Source organism: Cygnus olor, chromosome 11 (genome assembly GCF_009769625.2).
Source record: "Cygnus olor isolate bCygOlo1 chromosome 11, bCygOlo1.pri.v2, whole genome shotgun sequence".
NCBI lineage: Eukaryota > Metazoa > Chordata > Aves > Anseriformes > Anatidae > Cygnus > Cygnus olor.
This window is the reverse complement of record NC_049179.1, coordinates 19443837-19470108: the sequence shown is the minus strand read 5'-3', so window position 1 is coordinate 19470108 and position 26272 is coordinate 19443837. Positions and strand designations below refer to the sequence as shown.

At 40.1% G+C, this 26272-nt stretch overlaps 1 protein-coding gene across 4 annotated transcripts in view; it reads left to right on the top strand.

The window, feature by feature from the left end:
- Positions 1–2609: 2609 nt before the first annotated feature.
- DENND4A (DENN domain containing 4A) overlaps positions 2610–26272 on the top strand; it is a 52302-nt gene continuing 28639 nt past the window's right edge. Inside the window, exons 1-8 of one of the 4 annotated variants that reach the window (XM_040569771.1) lie at positions 2610–2857; positions 11331–11416; positions 16608–16937; positions 17556–17805; positions 19323–19392; positions 20980–21149; positions 21801–22042; positions 22891–22957. In XM_040569771.1, coding sequence (XP_040425705.1) covers positions 16630–16937; positions 17556–17805; positions 19323–19392; positions 20980–21149; positions 21801–22042; positions 22891–22957 — 1107 coding nt within the window. In that variant the 5' untranslated portion in view covers positions 2610–2857; positions 11331–11416; positions 16608–16629. Of the gene's footprint in view, positions 2858–10541; positions 10927–11330; positions 11417–16607; positions 16938–17555; positions 17806–19322; positions 19393–20979; positions 21150–21800; positions 22043–22890; positions 22958–26272 lie in introns of those variants that run through there. The other 3 variants (XM_040569774.1, XM_040569773.1, XM_040569772.1) reach the window with 3 other exon arrangements.

Below are 26272 nucleotides of genomic sequence, written 5' to 3'. Positions count from 1 at the left end.
TGCATGCAGAGACCACTGCTTTGAGATCCCCAGTGTTCCCACCAAGGGATAGGCTTTGTTGGACTGACACATAGGCACATTTCTGTGCAACAAGCCTGCAGGAGCTGTGCACACAGTGAATCTGTCTCTGCCTGTACAGTAACACTATTCACTGATGCTGCTCTTTATTCAGAAACAAATACAGCACTATAGTCATTATTGCTCATAGACCCTTTCGCACATGGCTTTAGATGAGTCTTAATGTGGAAAATTGATGACAAGCTATGCAGGAAAGCTTTGCAGCTAGATATAAGTCAGGAAAGGTGGCTTGATAGAGGTGTTGACAAGCTAATAATGAAATGGAGCATTACAATTAAATATGCTAGTGGGGACCTGGGGATGAAAGTGTGCCACAGCCAACAGAGAGAGTAAACAGCAGGTAGGTCACAGGGAGAAAGTAGAAGAGGCTTGATGGAATAGGGTGAGAAGGAGGGGGAGATGGGAGAACAAGAAAGACGGGACAGAGATATGCAGAGATATGTGGGTAGCTGTGATGGCAGCATTGGGCAGAAACTATTTTGTTTGATGTTTGTATCAGGACTTACACAGTGAGGTCTGCATCCCTGGCTGTGATTTGTTGACATTTGCACAATATGTAATTAAATACAGATAAGTCCTAAGAGGACAGAATTGGTGGAGGGAAATAAACAGGTTGGGCTATAAATTAACAGCAAATCAAAGATATCTACATAAAGACTTACATATTACGTGAGCTGAAAACTATGAAAACTGCCATGGAATGTTTAAGAATGGTATTTCTGTAAAATTAAAGTTTTCATTAGAAACAGGCAATATTCTAATGGAATCCAAACACTGACACATGAACTATTCATGCATCAGTGCAATGACTTTGCATCAGCTTACAGGCAGCCAAAACACTATTCAAGAGCTGAAACAATACACTTATGGGCCTGTTCCTACCTAAGGACGGAACATAAAATCCACAAACCTTGAATGCAAACACCGAACATGTAAAAAACAAGTATGGGAAAAGAGCACAGAGTAGTCTGCATGTCAAAATTATTTACACAAGCCAAAATATGGACTTGTTGAATTATTGCTACTTATTTGAAAACACTTCCAGGATTAAAATCCATCCAAAATTATCATAGGATTTAGAAAATATTCTACCAGAGCACTACACACTTTAAGGTATCCCTACAGAACATAGACCAGCTTGCTTTAAAATACTGAGGTACTGAGTTCTTGATTTCTTTATTGAGTCCGCTGTATATTGCTGAGAGATAAAATATCCATATGGGTGTGGCAATAAATGCATTTTATGTAGAAATACAAGAAATGGGCAATGTTGTTCTTGTAGTCCCTGCTTGGGATAGAGGTCGACACATTCCTTAGTCAGTATGCTGTCTGTTGATCAAAAAAGAGTCAGACTCAGCTCACAAAAATCAAAGCTGGCAGCACAAAGCTGTGTCTGCGTGTGCAGGCTTGCACATGGGTGCCTCTGCCTGGGTCGAGGCTGGCTTGTGTCAGATGCTCTGTTTCCTACATGGGGGTAGGAGGAGCAACGCTGCTGCTATAAGGAGTCTTGTTATTTTTGAAAGTGTGGGGAAAAAAGTAATATTGTGCACTTTTTGCTTTCATAGTCTCCTATTCAGTCATATTTTCAAGAGGGATGAGGTAAACCAATATAGAAGATTTGAACATTAAGCATTTACAGTCGAAATTCAGAACTATATCTGACTTTGCTGTCTTTATAGCAAGCCACATCAAAACCCTCGAGCCAAATATCTATAACTGAGGGGAGCTTGAATTCAAAGCCAAAATTGTATGGTTGGAGCCTATCCCTAAACATCATTTCAAAAATAGCAAATCAGTCTAAGATTTTGAAACGCGGGATTGCAGTACATGGGATGCCAGAAAAGTAGTGTTTCTGTGCATTAGTACAGGCAGCAGGGCTCTTTCTGTTGTGCTCAGCAACATCTTGACATGCTGCACTAATCTTAGCTGCACGCTCTTAAAAGATTATTTTTGTCTCGGGTTCTTTTATAGTCTTTGATGCAACAACCTGGTGTGTGTTGCATCAAGCCTGCAGAAAATCCCCCGCTTTCTCTTGTTTTCCAGACATCCTGGGCCCAGCCGACAGGCACCGCAGGTGAGCGAGACTGGCCTATTTGGTCCGGAGATTCATTTCTGGCTAAATTAAAGGTGCTGGAGAGGGAGAAGCTGGAGGACAGAGTGGGGAGGAGAGTCGAGCAAACGGTCCGTCGTGTTTTAGGCTTGGACTGGAAGGGTTTCGCTGACCCGAGGGGTTCACACTGAAGGGAACGAGCCGCCGGCCCCTCGCCGCTCTCTGAGGGGCGATGGAAGGAGGGCGGCGGGAACGCAGGGCCGGGGCCCCTCAGCCACGGGCCCGCTCCTGGCCGCGGGCCTCCCCCCTCTGGAGCCCTCGGAGGGGAGCTGGGCGCCGGGGCCTCCACATCGGCGAGCCGGCCTGAGGAGCAGAGGGATGGGAGAGGGGCAAGGAAGGAAAATAAAAATAATAATAAAAATAAAAATCCCGACGCCGCCGCGATCACGAGTCGTCGCCCGCCGCCCCCCCTGACAGCCAAGATGGCGGCGGCAGGAGGCGGTGCGCAGGGGAGGGGGGATCCCGGCCGAGCCGCCCACACGGCGGGGCGGCGGTGAGCGCGGCGAGGGCGCCGAGGGCGAGCGGGGGATCCGCTGCCATGCGATAAGGGCGCGGGGACCCAGCGCCCTCCCTGCGCCCCTTCGCCCTCCCGCTCCTCGGCGCCGGGGGGCAGGAGGCGCCGCCGGCTGCCGTTCCCCCCTGCCCCGGGGAGCGCGGCCCCCGCCTGAGGTGAGGGCTGCGGGGCGAGGCGTGTGGTGGCGGTGGCGGCGGGGGGCTCGGCGGGGTGTCACCGGGCCGGGGCTGGGGGCTTCCCCGAGCGGAGAGCGCTATGGAGGGCCTGGGGCGGCGGGGAAGGGCGAGGGGCCGCCGGCGTGGGCCGCGGCGGGGCTGCCCGGTGGTGGGAGCGGGCTCCGGGGCCGCCCCTCACGCCGAGCTGCGGCGGGAAGGGGGGAGCTGAGGACGGCGGGCGGCCCTCGCCTCGCCGTCGCCTCCCCGCGCCGGTAACTTTCCGTTGAGCTGCGGTGGGAGCGGGGGGGAAACTTTGGGCTCTTCCCCAAGCCCTGAGGCGGTCGCCGGGCCGGGCTGCGGGCCTGGGGCGGCGCGAGGAGGCTCTCCTCACGGCGCGGTCCCCTCAGCGAAGCCCCCTGCCACGTTCCTCCTCCTCCCCGAGGCGGCCCCGGGGGGGCTGCTCGGGAGAAACTTGCCGAGGTGCCCGTGCCCCAAACGCCAGGTTTTCCAGGCGAGGCGCGCCGCCGGTGTTGAGTTCCCTGCGTGTTTTTTCTCGCAACTTTCCCCTGGCAGCTCGGGTTGCCGTGTGCCCGGGGCAGCGTGCTGGGCACGGCGGCAGAACCGAGCCCTGACATTGTCAGGCTGTTCCGTCATGGTGTCTGCGTGTGGCGTGAGCGGTGGGCCGGGGGATGATGGTATTTAATAACTCCTTAGCGATGGTTGCTATTCGGGAGTAATTTCAAGCGGGCTGGTTTTTAAAGTGGGCTGCCCCTGAGAGTGTTGATTTGCTAGAAATGAGGTCTCGGCGCTCAGTTCTGAAGTTTATTTATTTTTTTAATTAACTGAATAGAAACGTGGTGTTCTGGACAGCTTTTACTTCATTTCACAATTTTTTTCTGGAACTGTTGCTCAACTAGAGGTTTCTGTAAAGACTGTTACATTACAGTACGTAATCTTTCACTTTCTGAATGATTAAACACCAATATTTAACCTTGGCGAGTATCTGTGGTGGTTTAGGAAAAGCAGTTGGGTTAGCCTAGCCAAGGAAGGTCAAGGGGGAGTAAATGGATTTTTTCTGGTTTCTGCGTTGAGTATACAAGTTTTACTTTGAGTAAGAAGCGACTCTTCCATTTCTCTTTTTGTTTTTAAAAAAATTCATATATTTAGAGTATTGGTGAAACTCGATCCTGCTTTTACAATACTGGGGAAGTCTGTACGCGTGTTTAAAGTGAACGTTAAAGTGGAACTGCATCTCTGGTAAACGAAGCAACGTTTTCTGGGGGGTAATTGTGACTTGGCATTGAAACTGTTTAATTATCAAGAATAGGGCATTAGTTTTTGTGGTTAACTTTAGGGGAAGGAGAAAATTGCATGGAGCCTTAAAGATGGAACAAAAAAAAAGTCTGAGCTTCTCTACAGCCTTAAGAGCTTGCATAATGTGCATATTTTACTTATTCTAGAAGCATTAGGGTCCAGCTGGATGAGGAACTTTCCTCAAGTTTATGAGCAGCTTCTGCTCCTTTGGAACACGCTTTCCCAATGGTCTTGTCTAAATAGCGCGTTTACCAAAAGCTAGCACAAAAGATAAGATCTGGTTCTGTGAACAGTAAGCCAAAAGGCGCTATGACCATTTTTTAAAATACAGGCTTACTTAGAAATGTTTTTCCCGTATGAATTATTTGTTTTTCCGTATATATGCTTGAGTTTTGGTACTTTTTGTAGCAGTGTGGTTGCAGGTCCTTGTTTCTTGCGAGCAGCTTGTTCTATATGCTTTTCCTGGATATTACACCCGTATGGAGCTTAATGGAATTTCTATACGTGTTAATGGCAATGTTAACTATTCTGTATTTACATAGCCAGAGTTAATTATTAGTTAGTAAAAGCATAAATATTGACAGAGCCTGGCTTGTTCTATAGGGCATACATGAGTGTGGCTGATCTCTGTGCAGCGTTAGGAACAGTGTAAATAAATAGGTCATATTTAAGATACATTTGAAAGAGAAAGTACGGAGAAGGAAAGTAGAGCCAAGCTGACGCCCAGTGAACTACACTGCGGAGAATGAGGTTGCATCAGGAAGGTAGCTGATACCACGGTTCTGCATGGCCCTGACAAACGGATTGTGGGCACCGCTGTTCAGAACTAAGTCTGGAAGTGTTTAATCTACAGCATTTTGCATTTGAGGGTTTATTAATCTCTAGGTGAAGTGTGTGATAGCTGGAGAGAACTGTCTTGTGACTCTTCAACAGAGGAAGATGATATCTGGACTGAGCTGAATAATGAGAATCAGCTTTGTTAATCTTGAGGTTCTGAAATAGGAGAAAAGAAATTTGCAATGTCACTTAAATAGTCAGCATCCCTTTTCAATTTCCATTGTATTTCCTAGCAACTGAATCGGAGTTAATTTTGCAAGTCGTAGTAGTCTGAAATGCTTTTTACGAGAGCGTGTGTAGAAACACTTGTACTCACGGTCAGTAAAATGCCAACAAATTGTGAAAAGTGAAGAGTAAGATAGTCAGTCAGAACCTTTCTGAATCTTAAATAGCTGCTGAAACAAACTTTTCATTCATTGTCCTTCCTTCAATTTTGACCCTAGTTTTTAAATATTTTGTCGGCATGACCAAAGAGTTGGAGACTGAAATGTTGCACAACTTGTGTTGGATGTAAAACAAAAACCTTGATGTAACCTTGTTCAAACATAGTGTTCTAGGTGTTGGTGATTTCCAAGTATCTTGCTGTCTGACAGGGTTCCAGTAGCCCAGGTTTTGATACATCTCTAGCTGTGTGTTTGTTCTGAAGTTTTCTGGAAAGAATGCTCACACATTAAATGGAGGGGAAAATAAATAAAAATTGTTTGGGTGTCCCTTTTTGTTTGTTTTGTTTCTGGTTAAGTGCCTTACATTGTGTTGTGCTTTGTTAGGTGGATCGATGCATTTCCAAGACCATTCTCACCTTTGGTAAAGAGAAAGTCCTTCAGTCAGGCTGCTGTCATGTAGTGAAATTTCACTACATATTAAATGCTGACTCAAAACACACACACGCCCCTATTAAGGTCTTTGAAGAGAGTTTGTGCTTGCACAGAAAGTAAGGGTGGAGGTGTGGTTTAGGGGTTGTACTCGTCCCTAATCCTTCTGCTGTAGCCTCACTTGGTGGTCTGGGACAAGAACACAGAAAGGGCCCTGCATCTGTTCCCCAATATAGCAATTCTGTATGCAAGCAATCTTTGCTACTGCGGGCACAAATCATGGTAGAAGTTTTATGGCATACTAAACGCAGCAAATGCTCTGCAAGCAAATGTGAGTTATGCCTTGCTTCAGTTGAAGATAGCTATCAGGTAGGAGGTGAATATGTATAAACGGTGACTACATCTCCGCTGTTCCGCTGCTTAAAATTTTAAACAGTGGTATTGACCAAATAATTCCTTAAATTGAATGGGGTTCTTTGCTGTATTTCATAATAACCCTTAGATGTTTTCTGTTATGTTTCAGTTCAGCCTTAGTCAATGCCTGGTCTGGAAGCCTGGTCTATGACTGATCTGGAAGTGCTCTGCTGATGTATGTGTGCTTATAAAGTGCCCCCACAGAATATACGGCCAAAATTAAGATATACAGAGAAGACTACCTGAGGCAGTGATGTGGAGAGGTTTTGATCTATAGCAGTCATTTCAGTGGCAGTCTGTGGTGCAGAAATAGTCGTCGGTGGTTCCCTAAAGAGCTTAAAAACAGCACTGGGAGGAGGTTGTGGGGGAAGAAGTAGAAAGGAAGGGTTTCAGAAAGTGTTGGTCCTACTTTAAATGGCATATTTTTCTCTTTGTGCTTTCAAGTATTAGATATAGAGTTACTGTAGAGGCTGAAATGGAGTGAAATTGAAGTAGGTAGTGACATGGGGGGGTGAAAAAAGAAGAATGATCTAAAAATAGGATGTGAGGAGTGAGGTTGAGAGTTAGAAGTTAGTTATCCAATTATAGCCTCAGTATTTAATCTGTACTTGAAATTTTACCTTTTTCTTTGGGTCAGAAAAAAACATTAATGTGAATCAAAGTGTTATATGTAACCGTCTGAAATAAAAGCAGGCAAACAGCAGGTGCCTCGTATAAACTATATGTATATATACACAAATGAAGTCCCGAGAGAGCTGCCTGTTCTGTATCTGTGTACGCAGGCATTATGCAAACAAACAGAAGGGGATTATAGACAGGACTCTGAGTTTGGTTTCGTCTTGATCTCCAGAAGAAACTTGCGAACCTAAAGATTTATTCTCAGTTGTACTACTGAGTTCAGGAGCTGGTCCGGCTCTAGTGGCTTCTGTATGTCAGCAAGTTTGCCTGCGTAATAGTTTGACTATAAAATTATAGCGAAAGAGCCAATGCTGCTCGGATCCTGCAAGTACAAAAGTAATCAGACTCTGCACAGTGCTGTTACTTAAATCCCAGTACAGGAGCGCTCATCTAACAACCCGAACAACTCCAGAGTTACCTTGTGTGCCGAACTCCTGTTCGGGACAGCGAAGAATTCCTTATGTAGAGCACTGGGACAAACCTTTCCGTGAGTACTGTGCTCATAACGTTTAGCACGTGGCAGCTCTCCCTGGCTCAGTACACCTCAGCCTTTCCTAAAAGGGTGTGATTATATAACGGCTTTGGCCCAGAAGATGAGGAAGGGGTGTTAGGATAAGCCTGTTCCGTGTTACAGAGAGAGCTGGCGTTGGATCCCGAAGCAGTCGTTACGTTAGCGTATCGCTGCCCTTCAGCTAATGCAGGGCGATGGCTGGGGGAATGCTACCCCGAGGTTGCTCCGTACAGCTCTGCTAGCTGACCTGCCTGCACCCTGCCGCAGCGGTGCCCGGTGAGCAGCATCCTATATTGGAGCTGAGCTGGTAGCAGTACATTCACATTTATTTTTCTGTGGGGTAGAAGATGACCGTTTTGCTAACTGGATGCAGAGATTTACTAGATGTGGAGGGCGTTAGTCAGTGTTATCTTGCCGTTAAACCTTTCCAGGGTGGTGTAGATCATCTGCAAATGGCAGCTGCAGTCTATGCTTGCCCTCCACCCTGTGGCTATAATTTGTAGCATGGCTGGGTCCAATTCTTGTACCTTATGAGACTTTTTTTGCTGGCCAGAGATGGGGGAAATAAAGGTCAAGTGATCTAAGTCACAATTAAAATGTATTTTAAAATGCAGCAAAAATATTAGGAACAATTCCTACATCTTCGCCCTGTTCCCCCATGAATTCAAAATTTGAATTTGGGTAGAGAAAGGTTCCACAACCGAACTGAAGTTGGCATGCATGTCCGAACGCGGCTGGCTGAAAGCAGAACTCTTCTGCCAGTCTTGGTTGATGCACTTTGACATTTTCAGTTACAGCTTTTGGCTTTGAAGCTTGATATTGGAAGATTTGCTGCTTTCATTTGCCTTTATCTCCTGTGCCAAGGAAAAGAGAACATTCTGTTTGGGGAACTTCTCCTTTTAAAAACTCGTATAATAAGTAGTTGTACAAAAAACATGGACTGGCTGCCCTCCTGAACTGTGTTTTGGATGAAGTAATATTTGCATTTTATAGTGCTTACCTTGGCTTCTCTTCCATCTTATTTACTATATATATTGTTGTCTGCATCCCTCCTTTCAAACACAATAGTACTGCAGAAATTGTTTCCATTCTTTGGTTTACTTATTTTTTGGCTGCAAATACTGTAATTTAGAAAGAGAAATGGAAGTTTTTAAACCCAGCTCTGTTAAGATCTGTCATGAATTTTGTGGGATGCTTGAACATCACTTTTTTTTTTTTTTTGTAGCCAAGGTTGGATGACATGGGACTCTGCTGTGGCACAGCTGTAATGAACTCCTAAGCAGCCTCTGCATTGTCAGACCCTCTCAATTACCCCTTTGATTTTTTCGAGAATAAAAATAGCAGTGAAGATCAAGGAAATGAAAGACTTGGTTGGTGAATGATAGTGGAGAGTATGGAAGATGTAGAAAATGCCTCAGCGTGAAGTCTGTTCCTTCCTGCCTTCTCTCTGCCAGTTATTCTGCTTCCTCTAAGCTTTGGTACTCTAGATGGCTGGTTCTTGTTGGCTGACTGCAGCAATCCCACTGAATCTAGATTAGCCTCTGAATTTAACCCTAATTTCTCTTTCTTCCTGAGCACTGCTGAACAAATCTCTGTCCTTCAGTTTTTGGCCAGGATTCCAGTTTTGTGCTCCCAAACTCATTGTCTTGTGTTCTGTCCCTGCGCTCTTACCCAGCACTTTTCTGTTTCCCAGACACCTCCTAGAGATGCTTTGTTGCCAAGCTTTCTGCAGCTCTCTTGATCGCCGCTGTTTGGATCAGAGCATATTAACTGTGAGCTGGTGCGGATGGTTGTGAACGGACCTGCAAAGAGCTTCCTGGCAGTTGTCATCTACTGATGTAGGGGCAGAACAATGTTATGGTTTTTCATTATTTTTGTTTTTCCATATGCCGATATGTTTCTTAACTCCATACTGCTGTTGATGCAGCACTGAAAGGAGTTGAGTGGCAGCAAGGGACTGCTTGCTAATTCCTGTGGTGCTTTACGCTGCGGAGCGCGGATGTACACAGTAGTGTCTTGAAGTCGTGCAAGTGTTCACTTTAACCCTACTTGTTAGCAGTTTTCTCTGGTGCTATCGTTTGTTTAGGAGGTGCAAGGAAATGTGGGGAAAAAAAAAAGCACAGGTAACATCCTACTGCAATAAAAGGGTATGAGGAGTCCTTGTTGTGTGGGGATAATTACATCCTTTGCGCCTTGTTTCTCAAACTGAACAAGTAGATCCCTTACTTGATAGATGGAGGACGCCGAACTACTTGTAAATGCGTGCTGCAGGTGCTTTGAGGCAGGGCTGCATGTGTGCTGGCAGCAGTTTTCACTGTGTTCCTTGTGATGCTAAAGTCTAGATTTTTCTTATTTCCTTTAATTCTCCCTCTTGGTTATTCAGGGTAGTTGACTAGGAAATGTGATCTTCAAATTGTCCACAAGGCCATTATTCATGTGTTAAAGCTGCTTATTTCTGAGACCTTTTGCAGCTCTGCCTGAGACCTGCGGGTCATCCTTAATTTTAAGTTTTATTTTGTGATGCTCGTGGGACTTTGTTACGGATCAAAAGATCACTGGACAAAGCAAGCAGTGCTGCTGTTCCAAGTTCTCCTGTTTTGTAGTCTTTCGTAGAAGCGTTCAAAGGTGGTTGCTGGAATGTGGGTGCTGTATGGGTTACAAGGACTTGCACCAAGGGCTGGGTTCGCTCTCTGGGCTGCCATCCCTGCTCCTTGCTGTAGGATTAATGACCTAAAAGTGTTGATTGCTTCTGCGTGATCTGAAATTAATTGTGTTGTGCTTCGAGGTCATGAATAGAATCTTGAACTTTGTGTGTGCTCCCAAAAATATAGCTTTGATAATTTAGCATAGTAAGTTTTTTCCCACCGTTTTTATTTTTTTTTTTTTTTAGCTTCAGGAATGGAAGCAAATCCCCTTCCATTTCATGGTTTGCATAAACCCTCCTGAGATATGCGCTTGTTCCCAGCCTTGTTTATGTTGCACTTTGTTTTCTGAAGGCTTCTCACAGTAGTCTGCTAAGAGTGTACTTCCAGTCTTGGCAAATAGAAGCCTGGCTCTAGACAAAGCTTATTTTTGACCGCAGCCTTGCTGATGCTAATGAGTAGTTCTGGGAGACTGAAGTCTGAGAGTGTCTCCAGTGAGGTGCTCTCTTCGGTCCCAGGGTGGAAACCTCTCGCTTCAAAATGCTTTGCTGGAGTGCAGGCTGCCTGGCTTGCACGTGCCTCGATGTAAAACACAAGCTCAAGTTATTTATGGTCATGCTGATATTTAAAAGTGCTTATGCTAGAGTTTAGAAGCTGTGTAACACATCTGAAGAAGAACAGACAGTGAATTATGACGGTAAATGACAAGAAAGTTCAAACTGAAGCTGAGAAAATGGGGACTTGGAATGAGGTGGCTGGATGGAAGAGTACAGGAGCATTGCTGGCTGCGGGGAGAGAAGGCTCTGCTGGAGCATCAGCGTCCTGCCAAGAGGAACGATGCTTTAAAGCAGAGTTCGTAAGGTCATTGAGCTAGAGGAGCACTTGTGCAGTTGGCTAACAGTTTTTCCCATTAGACATGCATGGAAACTTGTGGGAGGGTAGTAATCATTGGGAGTGATTACTTCAACCATTTTTCAGTGTTTTTTTTTTTGCTTGTTTCCTTAAAACATTAAATGTATTATGGTGTTTACATTTTTTTAAAAAATCAACTCAGCATATGACTTGATATCTTGTTTCCGAAGTTTAAAACGGTGTCATACATATTTTTTTTTTTTTAGTAGCTAAGGGACAGGTAACCTTGCGTTAGCAAGTTGTACAACATTTACAGTGTTCATTTACTGTGGCTAGTGCACTGGAGTGTGCAGTTAGCTTAAGTTTTAACAAATGTGCACATTGTTTAATTTCTGTTTTTACTGTTTCTGTAGGGAATGAAACTTTAACAAGAAGTCTATGGTAAAGCCTGGCTAACAGCAAGAGAGGCAAGGTGTAGAAGAAATGCCTTGATGACAAGGTAGGGAAGACATTTGAAAGATATTTTTAACAGGTTTCTGTTCTGATTTGGCAGAATTCCTGTGATACTTAAGGTGCTTCTGTTTTGTTCCCTGGATTGTGTGCTTGCTAGAAGAAAATATCTGTGAAAAAGGGCTTGCCTCGCTTTTGCTAGGTGACTTTGGGAGTTTGGGGAAGGGGTGGAGGGTTTTTTTTCCTGGATAATTGCAGTTATTCACATGTTCTCTAGACTGCTGAACTCTGATGTGATTTGTGCAGTGTCATGGCAGAGGAATGGTTCTGAGTAGCTGTAGTGGGACTGACTGATCCTGTTAACTTCATTTTGCTCTTACTTGATTGCTCTCCACATTTGTGTGTTGGCAGCCTACTTAGACAAGATAATGTAGCAGTGTACTCAGAAGTCTGAAATGCTAGGAGCTATTAGAACTTTACTGGCAATTTTTAAAAATTGGTCACTGATTTGTCTGTCCATTTGTCTACTCTGTGCCTCCAAAGGAAGGTAGGTCTTGTAATATGAGTATATGATGAATGATTTCAAAAATTGATTTCATCATTGTGTAATGAAATTTTGAGCTGCTTTAAAGAAAGGTGCATTGCAGTGGCCTTCATTGGTTCCCAACCTATACTAGGAGATGGTCATTCCTTGTTTACAGACAGAATAATTCTTTGGAGTCAGGCTAACAAGGTAAAATGTCACCTGTTTTAGACAGTTAATGGATTTAAATAGTTTATTAATTTTAGTTTCTTAGTATTCTCGAAGGAAAATACAGGAAGGAATGGGAAGACAGGAAGATTAAAAGGTTACAAGGCAGTTGTTGCGTCTGTCTGACAGAGGAAAGGTAGTGAAGCCTCTAATGGAGTGGCATGGTCCTTACTGCTGTCTTTTATGGGTTGTGTTCCTCTTGTGCATGCAGGAAGCATACAGGTAAACCCTTTTTGCTCTCTGGGAAGGCTGGCTCCTGGAAAGAAGCTGGCAGTGCCAGAGCTGTTCCTGAGGCCTGCAGCCCGCTTACAAGTTACGTCCACAAAAGTCTGTGGCTAGGACCAGGCTGGGTGAATCGTCAGTTGTTTTTTTTTTTCCTTGGAAATAGTGTAGAGCATATATAGTAAACTTTGTCCTTCGTGAAGTATCACGCCTGTGGCTGCAGCACAGATGGAATATGCAGCAGATCCGTGTTTAGTTCTCGTCACGTGGTGGGGAAAAAAGTTGAAATGTACTTCCCTCTTGTACTGTTTGAATGAGAAATGTGATCTGCTCAGAAATCCTGGTCGCTGATTTAGTTACACAAAAATGTGAGCTGGTATAAAATAATGCCTCTGAACTCACGTTTGCTTTCTAAATGACAACTGTGGATAGCTTATAGCAAGTAGAAAAACTTTCTTGGAAGTAAAACAAGTTTGAATGATCTTCCTTCAGAACTGAGTGGTGTGATCAAAGTCCCAGGGATATCCCTTTTAGCACAAAAGGGTCAGCCTTCTCTACCTCAGCCTGATCAACTTTCATGTATTAGTAGGCTGTTTTGTGCTTTACAGCAGATTCATTTTCTTTTTAATACAAGCATTGGACCTGTGGAGTTGGATCACAAAGCTATAATTTTTCACATTAATCTCTTCTCTGCAGTTCCTAAAATGCTGGAAGCTAAGAATTAAAACAGCTGTGATATTTAAGCAGCAAAAATTAATAATTAGTGTTTTGTGAATGTTTATGGAGAAATAGGATGATATTGAAATTAAATTGAATACGCAGTGAAACTGAGTTTGCCCTTTGTTTTTCAGCAAAGTAATTGAGCTAGTTTTGTGGATCTGTGGCAAGATTATCTGGTTGTTTCTCCTGTTCCCAATCTTTAGAAATCTTTGGTGAAAAATCCTCTGTTCTCCCGCACTTACTGGGTCACAGTCCGCAAAGTCTCTGTTTTGTGATGTCCTTACAAGTCAGTTTGCCCCTTGCAAAGGTACTTTTCTTACTATTACTGATGATGTTTAAATTACACTGGTATAAATCTTGTGAGCAGGGACTTCGGTAAGAGGCTGTTCATGATCCCCTGGCATTCTCTTCAGAGCTTGTATGCGCTTTTGCAAAGGCAGGCATCACCACTGCCATCCTCCTCCCCTGTTGCTTACACTCACTCCAGACATGCAGCCTTCAGTCCCCGGATAACTGAAGCGCAGAGAAGCGATAGTAGCTGCTTCTCAGGGTGTCACCACTAATGTCGTTGCATTTCACCTGGGAATTACATCAAGAAACACGTTTGTGCAATGTGACTTTATTTCTGTGGGTGTCTTTGTTTTGTATTTTTTTCCCTGGAAGTTGACTTGCAATATTATGTGATGTATACAATGTGGTTTGGAATACTTCTAGGGTAAGAGTTTTTATTCGGATTCATCAGTTCTTGTGAAATTGCTTTTCACATCATGATTATTCAGCACTCTGAAATGGTTCAGATTATATACCCTCTTTCTGTGGCCTGTTAACATACAGTTTGCATAGATCTCCTCTCACAGTAAACAGATTTTGAAAATCAGAGTATCACAGCAGCTCCAGTGAAGTCTGAGTTAGCTTGAATGAAGCACCACTGAAGTGTTTTGATCTCGCCTGCGTTTCATCCCATCTTTAGCTGTGAGGCTTTGTATCACAAATCAAAGATCTAAAGGGGTGATGCATCGTCAGCTAGGCTTTTTTTCTTCCCTTTTCTTAAAGTTGCATTAAATCCTGGAAGTCTTGCTGACTTGGATATTACTTGCTATATAACCTTAGGAAGCAAACGTGTGTGCTAGCAGGTGTTTGTATGTAGGGAATTCTAATTTTAACTGGTTATAAATGAGGAGAGCTTGCCCCAGTTTTTCTTGTGTGCTTTTGGGAGTGAATGTTTGAATCTGAGGCTTTTGCTGTAAATTTAATCTGAAATAATTAATCATGAGGCTTACATTTTGAGATAGGTGTTATTCTTCAGCATTAAAGTATATACCTCTTTCTGTTTGTTTACTTGTGGTGCTGTATTGGCTTTTGAACCCAGAATGCTGTGCTGTAAATACCCTGAAGTTGTAGGGCTCGCTCGCAATTTTAACAATCACGGTTCACATGATTATTTTTAAACTAATAAAATATTTTCTTTTTAAAGACGTTGTGAAGCATTCTACAAATTGGTGCACTTTTGTGCAGTAGTGCTAATAAGGAAAGGAACAAAACCAATTTCTCTCTGAATTTCCAAGGCGAAGTTCAGTTTTGTAGTGTTTGTGTTGCTTTGTACTGAGCCTGTGGTTACAGGAGTATTTCTTTATACATAGCAATGTAAGACATAATCAGCTTTCAGTCTACCTGCTGTCTTCTCAAGTCTTTTAATTCAATGGAAAACTTCTTTTTCACTAGAGCTTATGATGGAGTTTAAATTGCCTGGTTGGTAGCTTTTAGCTAGCTAGCCCTTTCTTCCTGAGCAGTTCTTGAGGAATACTTTGTTATATGCATCTTCTGAACTGTCTTTGATGGTAGTTTGCTTCTGGTCTGAGTTATAAAGTATTCCTTTTTGTTTTTAATGCATTTCTTGATACATTCTTAAATGATACTGCTTTTTAAAAGCAACTCTAAGCTCTGATACAGATCTGTTTGTTCTCTCTCCCTCTCCCTTATTAAGAACAAATGATTGCCCAGTGCATTGTAGTTGTATAATACTGTTTTAGCTTATCTTTTGGTTTAGAGTGACTACTGCTTGATAAAAACAAAAAGCTGTCGTGACTGTTAAAATGTAGTATACTGTAGGTAAGTTTCACAGGGAATCATGTTACAAAATACTGAGAATTTCAATTGCATTAGCTAAAAAGTGTTAGTGTTTGGTCTTGTGTTAGAATTAAATGATGCTTGTGAAATTTCTGCCTCTTTTTCATGGATTTGTTGCTTTCCTGTTCTGGATTTGTTGAAGCCAGATGTCCAGTGAAATAAAAGGCACGCGCATTGGTTCAATTTGTATGTCTTTGGATATATTATTCAGGGAAAAATTTGAATTTGTAATCATTACTAATTAGCCGTATGTGAGAGTAATGTATTCCAGATATTTTCAAAGCAACTGAATTCAGGTGAAATTAAGCATAGTGGGAGCTACATTCTTCTCTCAGAAAACAACCTGAACAATTGTTTGCAAGCTATTGCAGTGCTGTATGTTGATAATTTGATCAAAAATCATCGTGGTATGAAGTTTTGATATAGCCTAGTACTTTTTATGTAGACCAAAGAATAAGGAGAGGTAAAGCAACCAGAATGAAGGTGACGTGACAACTGAAGTCTTGTACCAACCATTCATGTTGTTTTGAATTCTGTTTGTGGAGTTACTGAATGTTAGTAAGCTCTTCAAAGTGCTGTGTTGCAACAGTTTCTATTGCACTGACGTTTTTCACCCAGATAAAATTAATTCAACAAAAGTGTATCTTAAAAGCTTATCTGGTTTACAAAGTTTAGAAGTTAATGACCATAAGTTCCTGAAGCTCCTTTAGCAAGGTTCTAGCACATCTAGGATTAGATTTAGATAGATTTTTAACCCATTTCTCAATGTTCTGCAACAGGGTGGAAAGTATTTTCTTTATTTGCAAAATCGTGCTATTAAATAAGATGTTGGGTTTACGAGACAGACAAAGATATTCAAGAGTCTGGCAAAGAGGTAACTAAATCTGCTGATGGGTTGTATGCTGTATTGTTTTTAAGGCTGTCTTTTCATCATAAAAATATTACTTTGCGTTGACGTTTATTTACAACACTGGTAGCAAACACTGAAAACAAATAAATATATATGTGTATATACATATATAATTTGGCAGGAACAGCAGGACTGTGTTCCTTCTCATTATGGAAAGCTTCATGTGGTCTTGAATATTATTCTTTCTCAGTAGTCTGTACTCCATTGTAGTTGACTTAGTCTAAATGATTTATTTAAAATACTTGGTATGTTGCTGGTGTATTGCTGCCTATGGATGGTTGCATTTTGAGGATCTGAGTCCCAGAATTTTATGAAATAACCTGGTATCAACTCCTAACATGCAAAATGGAAAATACTACATGATCTGATGATGGGTCTCTAATTCTTTTGTATTATTCTATTGTGTTTTATTTATTTTTAAAGGAAATTTTAACAGATCTGAAATAATCAAATTATTCTTAGTTTACAACAGCAAATTTGCAATAATATAATCTATTTCTTTCCTACCAGTTCTATCACCTTGTAATGGAAGATGGAAGACAAAGGAGCTCGTGTTGCTGACTACTTTGTTGTCGCAGGATTAACAGATATTTCAAAACCACTAGAGGAAGAAATCCACTTCAATGATGCTTGCCATAAAATTGCTAAACCAAAAGAACCTATTACAGATGTAACAGTAATTATTAAATCCCTAGGGGAGGAAGTTCCTCAGGGATATAAATGCATAGATGTTACTCCCTCAGGACTGTCCGCAGATCTCAATAATGGCAGTCTTGTAGGACCACAGATATACCTTTGTTATCGCCGGGGAAGGGATAAACCCCCACTTACTGACTTGGGGTGAGTAGTTCTTCTGTTTACAGCAGGTGATTTTTGGCAATTTTATGCAACTAGTCAGCAAATAAAGCAGGTTTATTGAAATGTCAGAACTTTTGATAGAAGGCAAAGTTCTCAACAGAAAGATTGTTGACTTGAGCATACTGTAACACATTGCTGTAGGAACGATGCACGATGGGTGAATTTTAGTGACAGCTGTAATCCTTTGTATTTTGGAGTTTTCAAAGCAATTTTTAATTTTCAGCTTATATATTTTGGGTGGGAGAAGTATTCATGTATGTATCACATACTGAAATGAAGTGAATTGTATGACATTCAATTCTTTGGAAAGATTCATTGCCTGATCCTATGAAAATAACATTATTTTGCAGTAAACAAAATATTAAAAAGCAATTATACATGAGGAAAACTACTCTCATCACAAAATTTTTCTGTTAAGAGTACAGTTTGCTGTAATGTTGACTGAACTTGTCACTAAAATGTTTTGATCAGATGAGACAGGCTGCTGCTAGACTAGTACTATTCAGTTATAATTCTAATATATAGTATTAGCATTTGCAATATTAAAAAAACAAACAAACCTGTGTGCATTCTGATCTTTGTTCATCCCGTTTTAATTAGGGTCTTATATGATGGGAAAGAAAGATTAAAGCAAGGTTGTGAAATAATTCAAGCTACTCCATATGGTCGGCCCGCCAATATTAGTGGCAATGCCTCGTCACAAAGAGTGTATGTCACTTACCGAAGAGCATCCGAAAACATGGCACAAAACACGTTGGCTGTTACGGATATATGTATAATCATACCAAGTAAAGGAGAAACCCCGCCACATACGTTCTGCAAAGTTGACAAGAATCTTAATAATAGTATGGTAAGATTCAAAATCTGAATTTTGAACACTTGCTGTTCAGTGACGTAATGTTTGTGCAGTATTTATGATGGTTTGCATCTGTACTCTCTAAAGATAAATCACATCTTGGAAGAGTTCAAGGTTTATATTACTTTTTTCCTGCTTGGAACTAAGTCTTTTTGGAAGTCTTGGGTCAAACAGACCTTCTAGTGCTGATATACAAATGCTGACTTTGGATTAATCCCTACACATGGTGATGCAACATGTTCTCTAACTGGAGAGTTTACAGGGTGATTTACTGTTGTGCTGGGAATTCTGTATCTAACAGTTGTATTTTTTTTTTGTTTTTAAACTCTCCCATTACCTGCAGCACTATTTCGTGTTGTTCTCTTCTGTCATTTCATAAGCTTTTTCTCAGAAGAAAGATGCTTGTTAGCGGTGTTGTATCCTGCTGACTGTAAAGTCTGTTTAAAACCATATTAATGGTTCCGAAGGTAGGCTTCCTAAATTACACAGGCATTACAGCACTTTAATTTGCAGAACGTAATGTTTAGGTATCTCCTCGTTGTACCTTCAACCCTATATGCTGGCTCTATAATGTGTACTTGTTTTTAAATAAATGTCTGTGGACATCAACAAATGGATTTTTCAGTTCTGCCAACTCCTGTGTTGACTGGGTTATGGGAGTGCTGTCTTATGTAAATTATTTTCTTTCTGCCATCCCTAAAAGCTTTGTGTGCCCTTAAAGGGTGCACCTATTTTTCCAGTCTGTGACTTTCCCGCTTTCTCTATTTTGGTGTCCAGAAATGGAGAATGTCAAATTTTAAAATGGGATCAGTGCCAAAAAGGAAATCATTGTTTAGAAGCTGAAAAAACTGCGATGTTAGTGTGTTATATCACAGATGGAGTAAGAAATAAGGCTTAAACATTAGCATGATTAAAATGCAGGCACAAAAGAAAATTAAGTATTAACTTAGAGTAATTCACTTAGTTTGTATCAGAAATACACATATTATCACAATAGTTTGTATACACTATGTATCACAATAGTTTGTATCAGAAATACTGGTGTGGGTGTGTAAATAAAAATGTCTGTATGTATGAATGTATATCTATCTATATACACGTTCAAGCCAGAAGTTTAACAAAATGGAGAAAGGTTTAAATATTTATATAGATGATGATTGTACTTGCAGTTCTGTAGTTGAGTTAACAAATCTCTTGCAGAAGAATTTATAGCTTTCATGCTTCATTCAGACTGTAAACTAGTTTTGTTTTAGAGCTCAGACCGAGGCCTGTGCTGGGCTGATTATCTGAAAGCTGACGTGGTACTTCCAAGTCACCTGTTTGTGGCCCTTGTCAGAGAGGATACTGCAACAGGCCACTAATTTCTGTATCTTAATGTGATATGTTTGTGTGTAGATTGTGGCTCTTTGAAAATGAGGAAGAGGTGGTCTTCCCCTGCTGTTTTCTGTTATGTTCTCTTATTATATTCTACTGTGTAATCCAATAATTTCTTTTTTTTTTTTTTTTTACAGTGGGGCTCAGCTGTGTATCTGTGTTATAAAAAGTCTGTGGCAAAAACCAACACCATATCATATAAAGCTGGTATGTAGCTACTATTTAGCATTTTTATCTTCAGGATGTACAGGGTTATTTGTAACGTAATACATTTCTTCTCTTTAGGAATTACTTGACATAGACGCTGTCCTGATATTATCAAAAAGTGAATCTTTCCCTGAAGAATTCTCTTAAAATAATTTTCTGAAACAAGCCTTAGAATTATGTCTCATGACTCTCTTGTCTTAAAATGCACTTTTAATTGGAAGCTCGGTTGTGTTTTGATAGGTTTCTAGAAGCCTGTGTGTCTCCCATCTGTATTTTTGTTGCTAATGACTGTCTTCAGAGGATAAGTGTGTGTGTGTGTATATATATATCTATACATAGGAAAGTATCTCAAAAAATATTTAATGTATTTTCATAATTGCTTTCTTTAAGAATCATTTTGAAGAATAATGCAGAGCTCCAAACTGCCTTAGACATCAGTGGCATTGAACTCTTTAAGTATTTTTGGATTGTGTATCATCTTTACTTTCCTATTTATAAGACAGAATTAGATTTGCTATGTCTCTGATGAAATTTGTCGTTTTTTTAAAACCCTTGATTTCATTTAAGTGTAGGCCGCAAGCATGGTTCATGTTTAAGCTTTAGTGCACTTCTATCCCCTCGAGATGCTGCTGTCTGTAAACCATAGTAGTTTAGGTCTGACTAAAAAGTGCGTAATAAATTAGTAAATAAAAATTTTAAAAAGACCCAATATCTGGTAGGAGCTTGCACAAAACTTTGCTTTGTGGAGGGGGAACATGGGACACAAACAAACCAAACAGACCCCTTTTTTGATTATCAGTTTTTACTGTTGACTAGTATTTCTCTGTATAATAGAAAAGAATGTGTAGGGATTATATTGTCTGATATAGAAAAATCCCTTCCCATAATATTCTCAGTTTGCCGTCCCCCGGGCTGTCAATAAGAAGAGAGAGCTACAGCCATATGATGTAACTGAAAACCTGTGTGTTAAGAGCCTCTCCTTCAGAACTGTGTTTTACAGCTGTATTTAAAGTTGTCTAAATACATTAGTGTGATAGTGCATTAGCCAAAACCTCAGATGAGGTGGATCAGCATAGTTTGTTAGCTCAGTTCTGGTGATAGCATTGTCTTCTGTTTCTGTTTTTACTATTTGCTGTCTAACGCTTCCGTTACCAGGTTTTCCTGGAGACCTTTGTTAGCAAGAAATTTTCCCTGGAAAAATTGAAAGCATTAGTGTTATTTCTCAGTTGTTCAGGTTACCCTTTTTTAATAAATTTAAAATTTTTACCCGTGATGGTTTTGAACTATTATAATAATAGCTAAGGTGTCCATAACCTGTAAACAGAAAATGAGAAATTAGAATAGTTCCTAGAGCAGTAACGAAGTAGGACTTCAGTACTGCAGGTGATTTCTCCTTAGGCCTTGGGAGTATGCTGTCTCTTTCCAGCTGCATGCTATACCTCATTATTTCCAGGTTTCCTTTACTGCCTTCCTGAAGTTATTATATGCTCATATGCAATTTTTGTGGGCATGTTTTTATGGCGTGAGCTACTGTAAATTTTTCCACTACTACTTATGTAACTGCCTCTTTACAAATTGCCTTTAAAGGTTTAATATGCAGATATCCTGAAGAGGATTATGAATCATTCCCATTACCAGAATCTGTGCCTCTTTTTTGCCTACCTATGGGTGCAACGATCGAATGTTGGCCATCTAACAGTAAATACCCTCTCCCAGTTTTTTCTACATTTGTACTAACTGGAGCTTCTGCGGAAAAGGTAATTTGAGTTAAAGATTTGGTTGTATATCTGTTCACATTGAGGATAACGTCTACTCTTGTAGACAAACTTGAATCTATTCATTTGGACCGAATTCAAAGCCTACTTTAAAAAGTGTTTTTTATTTCATAATTTTTCATTTATCTCACTGGTGGACTGTTGATAATATAAACCTGTCATTTGCTTTTCCATCTTGTTAACTTTTGAAACTACAGAGCTATAAAAATCCTGAGTGAATATGCATGCAAATACGCTATACTTCTTTGTTGCCAGCATGTAAACTTTGCGTCTGTGTACTTGCCCTATAAAGTAAATAGGGTGTCAGAGGAATACTGTTCTGAGCTGTTTATTAAAGGATTCTTAGAATAGCTTAAAAGGTAATTGTATGAACAGTTGACTGTAGCTGTATAATCTTTTTTCCCCTCACATTTAAATTGTTTCCTAGATTAATCTTTCTCATATGACACTAAGAGTTTAAATAATAGACAGTCTGGATTTTCACAGCCATAAGAATATTCCAGAATAAATTACTTCAAAAGGAGATGCATTAATGTAACTTTTCAAACAGTAACGGAAATTTGATTTCCTTACACATTTGCTTTGAAGGCTTAGGCAAATGTATTGACTTCAAATCAACTGCATTGTTTACAGGTATATGGTGCTGCTGTTCAGTTCTATGAATCGTATCCAGAAGAGAATCTTACAGAGAAACAAAAATCTCAACTGGGATTAACAGCTGCTGTTGAGGGAAAGTCAGATGCGTGCAGAACAGTTCAAACAAACAAGTGCATTTGTTTGCTCTCCCACTGGCCTTTCTTTGATGCTTTCAAGAAGTTTCTTACCTTCCTGTATCGTTACTCCATTTCTGGTCCTCATGTCCTGCCCATTGAGAAGTAAGTAACTCCAAAAACCCATAATAGTCATTTCCGCTGATGCAAGCACTTTTGTTGCTTTTAACTTTCCTGTAATATCCTTTTGATCTTAGTCATCAAACATTATTTTTAATGATTACAATAGATGAAGCACTCTGCTCTGTTGATTAAATGTATCTGGTTTTACATCATGAAAAAGTAGAGATCTTTATTTTTAAGCGCCTGAAAAGGTGTGTGTATCTAACTTTTTTATCCTTTAAGGGCTTTGAGTCTTTAAGTATATTGATTAGAAGTAAGAATATAATTATTTTCTTAGGAGAGTGATATATGTAATACTAACTTTATGTATGCAGTTTTGCATTTTTTCAAATACCAATTTATGGTGTAATAAGATAATTGTTTGAATTGTTGTGCCTTAATAATCTTCCACTATTTGTTATTAATAAACTCACTTCCTTCTTACATGAAGGATTTTGCATTTTTAAATGCAGAGTAAATCCTTCCATCCAAGGAGGGATTGATACCTGTAATTAGTGTGTAATACCATTTAACACTTCTAGGCTAAAGAAACTTTATACATCAGATTTTAAATGCAGTATCTGTTTTTTATATTATACTTCAGTGTTTTTTCTAATTGAACTTCAATCTTTTATGACATTTTGATTAAGTATTTTTTGTGATTGTTTATCCATTTCATTATTCCACTTTGTAACCACTATAATTCTTTTAAAATTCTGATGATCTCTCGAGGTCCCTTCCAACCCCTACAGTTCTGTGATTCTGTGATTTTTATATTACTAGTAATAATTTTGTCTTGAGGAAAAGTGGTTTAAGCTTATTATTTCTACTAAATCTTTTTTTTCTTCTAGACATATTTCTCATTTCATGCATAAAGTTCCTTTTCCATCCCCTCAGAGGCCAAGAATTCTAGTGCAGGTAAGTGTAAAACTTTTCCTAATAGCTGTCTTAAGTGAAGGCAAAATAGCTGTTGAACAGCTTAGTTAATGGAAACTGTGGTAGGCATATTCAAACTTTTTTCTTTAATGTTCAGGACTTCTTTTCCTGATTTCATACACTTAAAAGCTTTACAGATGTCTTATATGGTCTGTTTCCAGCTTAGTTTAGGACTCCAGTGTAGTATTACAATATACCAAGAAGATTACAAGAAGATTTAGTGACCTTAGAACTTTTTTTTTTTCTTTGAGTATATACAGAAATTCATGAAAAGCTACCCAAAGTTGGCATCTGGTTTGACCTTTTTTTTTTTTTGCAATAGCTTTTGAAATATTTTCTTGCCCCTCTATGAAAACTGCATGTAAAATAAAGAGGTCTAATAAAATTAAAACCCCATGTGAAGAGTATATTCACAGTTACCCTTTTAGCCAAAGGGCTTCATGCTGTCCTCTACATAATGAGTAATTATTAGTGAAAACTGTGAGGGCCATGCACGTTCAACAAAGGTACAGTTTATCAAATGTGACTCTTATTCTGTTCTGCCTCCAAGATCTAAACATATTTTACCATGTGTGAGGTTACCTGTTACTTTAAATTATATCCATGGACACTGTTTGTAGGAGAGAGGGGAAGTCTCTGTCTTAGACTTCTCAAGTGTAATTTAAATCTTTCCTTTTCTTCCTAAGAGTCAAAGCGGGTAGAGACATTAAAACTTCATTGCTGAGGAAAAGACGTCTCTTTTTCGACTGTAGTTATTCAGCCAGCCATGTGTTTTTCAACGAGTTGTTACAAAAACAATATTACTGTGTTACTTCCTTTAGAAAAATAAAATATGGGAGAGCCTTGTGCGGTTTTCAGACTTAATGTGACAACCTGTATGCTGGAGAAGTCTTTCAGAGAGAATGAAATCTTGGGTTGTGTCTTTACGTATTAAATATTAAAGATACTCCGTAATGCACTTGTATTTTGTAGAGAACTGACATTTATTGCTCTTCTGGAAAAAGGGGTATGAGAACAACTACATTGAAACTGTATCTGATATTTCTGTCACTTCTGTTACAATTTGGAAGTTCCATTCAAAACCCAGTGTGTTGACATTGCTTTTCTGTGTATAACCCTTCAATAAAATATTTACAGTAGGGAACACTAAACACATACTTCCAGGAAACTGTGAGTGAGTTTAGAGGAAAACATTTGATTATTTTTTTTCAGCCTAAATTTTTAGGGACCTGTATCAAAGGTATCAAAGTATAGATGGGTATGTATCCTGGAACAAAAGTTGAGGACATGGGTGAGTGATGTGAGATTGTCTGTGACGCCTTGCTGTTTTCAAAACACTGTATGTATCAAGGTAATACAACTTTAGTAGCTGATACCACAGATGTAGAATGTGTAGCTTTTAAAAGTCAGCAGTAGTTGTTGTCTGCGGGTATCTACTTCCTTCAAGCTGTTTCCAAGGACTTCTGAGTTGTTCAATACTGCACTGAATAAAATCACAGGTGATTGTATCAAAGATGTTTTCCCAAAAATTGTGTGATCAGTGGTTTTATTTTTGAAGATAACAGGTTTTAAGGTTTCTGTTTTTTGAAGAAATAATTTCTCTCTGTAATTTGTTAACTTACGAGACTAATGTTTTTGCTAAGTAACTAGTATAGCAAATCATTCTGAATATATGCTGTTAAATGTCTTGCCTATGTGCTTTCTAAAAGGGAGACTTGATATATTTTAGTAACTGCATGTATGCCAGTCTGGATGTGTGACCCATTCTTACATCCTTCTTAACATCTGTTACAAGTCAGAGAGAACATGGCATGTGTCTGATTTTTATTGATGGTTATAATTACTTTGGAAATTAAGCATTCAGGAATGTTGCTGACTGCCTGTTTCCAGCTGCTATTGTTGATGGGTTGTTTCTGATCTGCTAGACCCCATTCTCCATGTCCTGCACCCCCTTATTACCCAGATGTTGCTCTTCTAATGATGTATTCACAGCCTGCAAACTTCAAGTGCATCGAGTAATATGTTTCTCCCCCTGAAGAATAGGGGCAGAAAGTGCCTCTTCTGCCTGAGGGAGGTGTGCACTTTGAATAGACACTTGGTTGTGTTTATGTGCTTGTGATGAAACACAAAAGTCATAGGACATTAGGCTGATGCTTCCTTTCAGGGAATAGTTTATGCAGGTTACCTCAGGCTGAAAAAATGAGTTCTTTGAATTCTTTCACCGAGCAAGTTAATGGTGGTAGTTGTCACAAGATGACTTACTGGAGAGCAAAGCTAGCATGTGAAGTGGTGTGGTCATCCTGATTTGTCATTGAAGCTAAATGGAGCATTGGCCTTCCAAAGTTCTGTTGTATGAAATATGAAAGGATGCAGTACTGCAGAGACTCTTTTTGTTGTATGTTTTGTGTGGCTGACTGTCCAGGCACAGCATTAGGTAACTTGACGCTTCAGCATTTGAACTACTACTTCATCTCATGTTTCTGATTTCTATTGTCCAGTCACTTGCAGTGCAGTCTAAGGTGAAATGTACTCAAAAATGAAATGCTACTAAAACACATCTAATCTTGCAGCTTAATTGTACAAGTTACTGTGACCTGCTGAATTGCTACTGCTGTTTGTATCTGTGTTCTTATGCAGTAGATAGACAATGCATGACCACTTAGCAACGAGGATTAAGCTAACTGGTATCTTGGTACCTTTGATTCACTATGACTGAAAACACGTCAGATGAGCCGTGATAAACTGATCGCATATCTGTATTCTTGTACTCATTTAATTCTTCTATTGATGTTGAATATATGAATGGTTTCTTCTATCACAGTAAGAATATCTCCATTTTGTCCTATCACCATAAGATCTTCATCTTGGTTCCTTGACCAGTGTGAACTTCAGTCTATACCAGATTTGAGCTGAGCACTTTCTACCAGCTAAGAGCCTAATTCTTGTCTTCTGAAGGAAATACTACTTTATAATACAGCCTGCGACCTGTCCCCTTAAAGTGTTTTGTCCGTCTCCTTCCCGCTCAATCTAAAAAGAATCCTCCCTGAAAGCTGTGTATGAACTATGGGTCATCGCTTGTCTGAAGATTTAGAAGGGTTTACTTTCAGCAGTTAATATATTCACTTTTTAGTGTATTAGCTAGTTTAAATTCCTTTTTTTATGGATATACAATGTGCTTAATTCTGACTGAGAAAGGAAGGGAATGCTTTGCCTGCTTTTCATTAAAAGATACTGATGCATAGCACTGCACTCTTCTTTCCATAGTACTGTACAACTGGATTATGTAAGGTTTGGCAT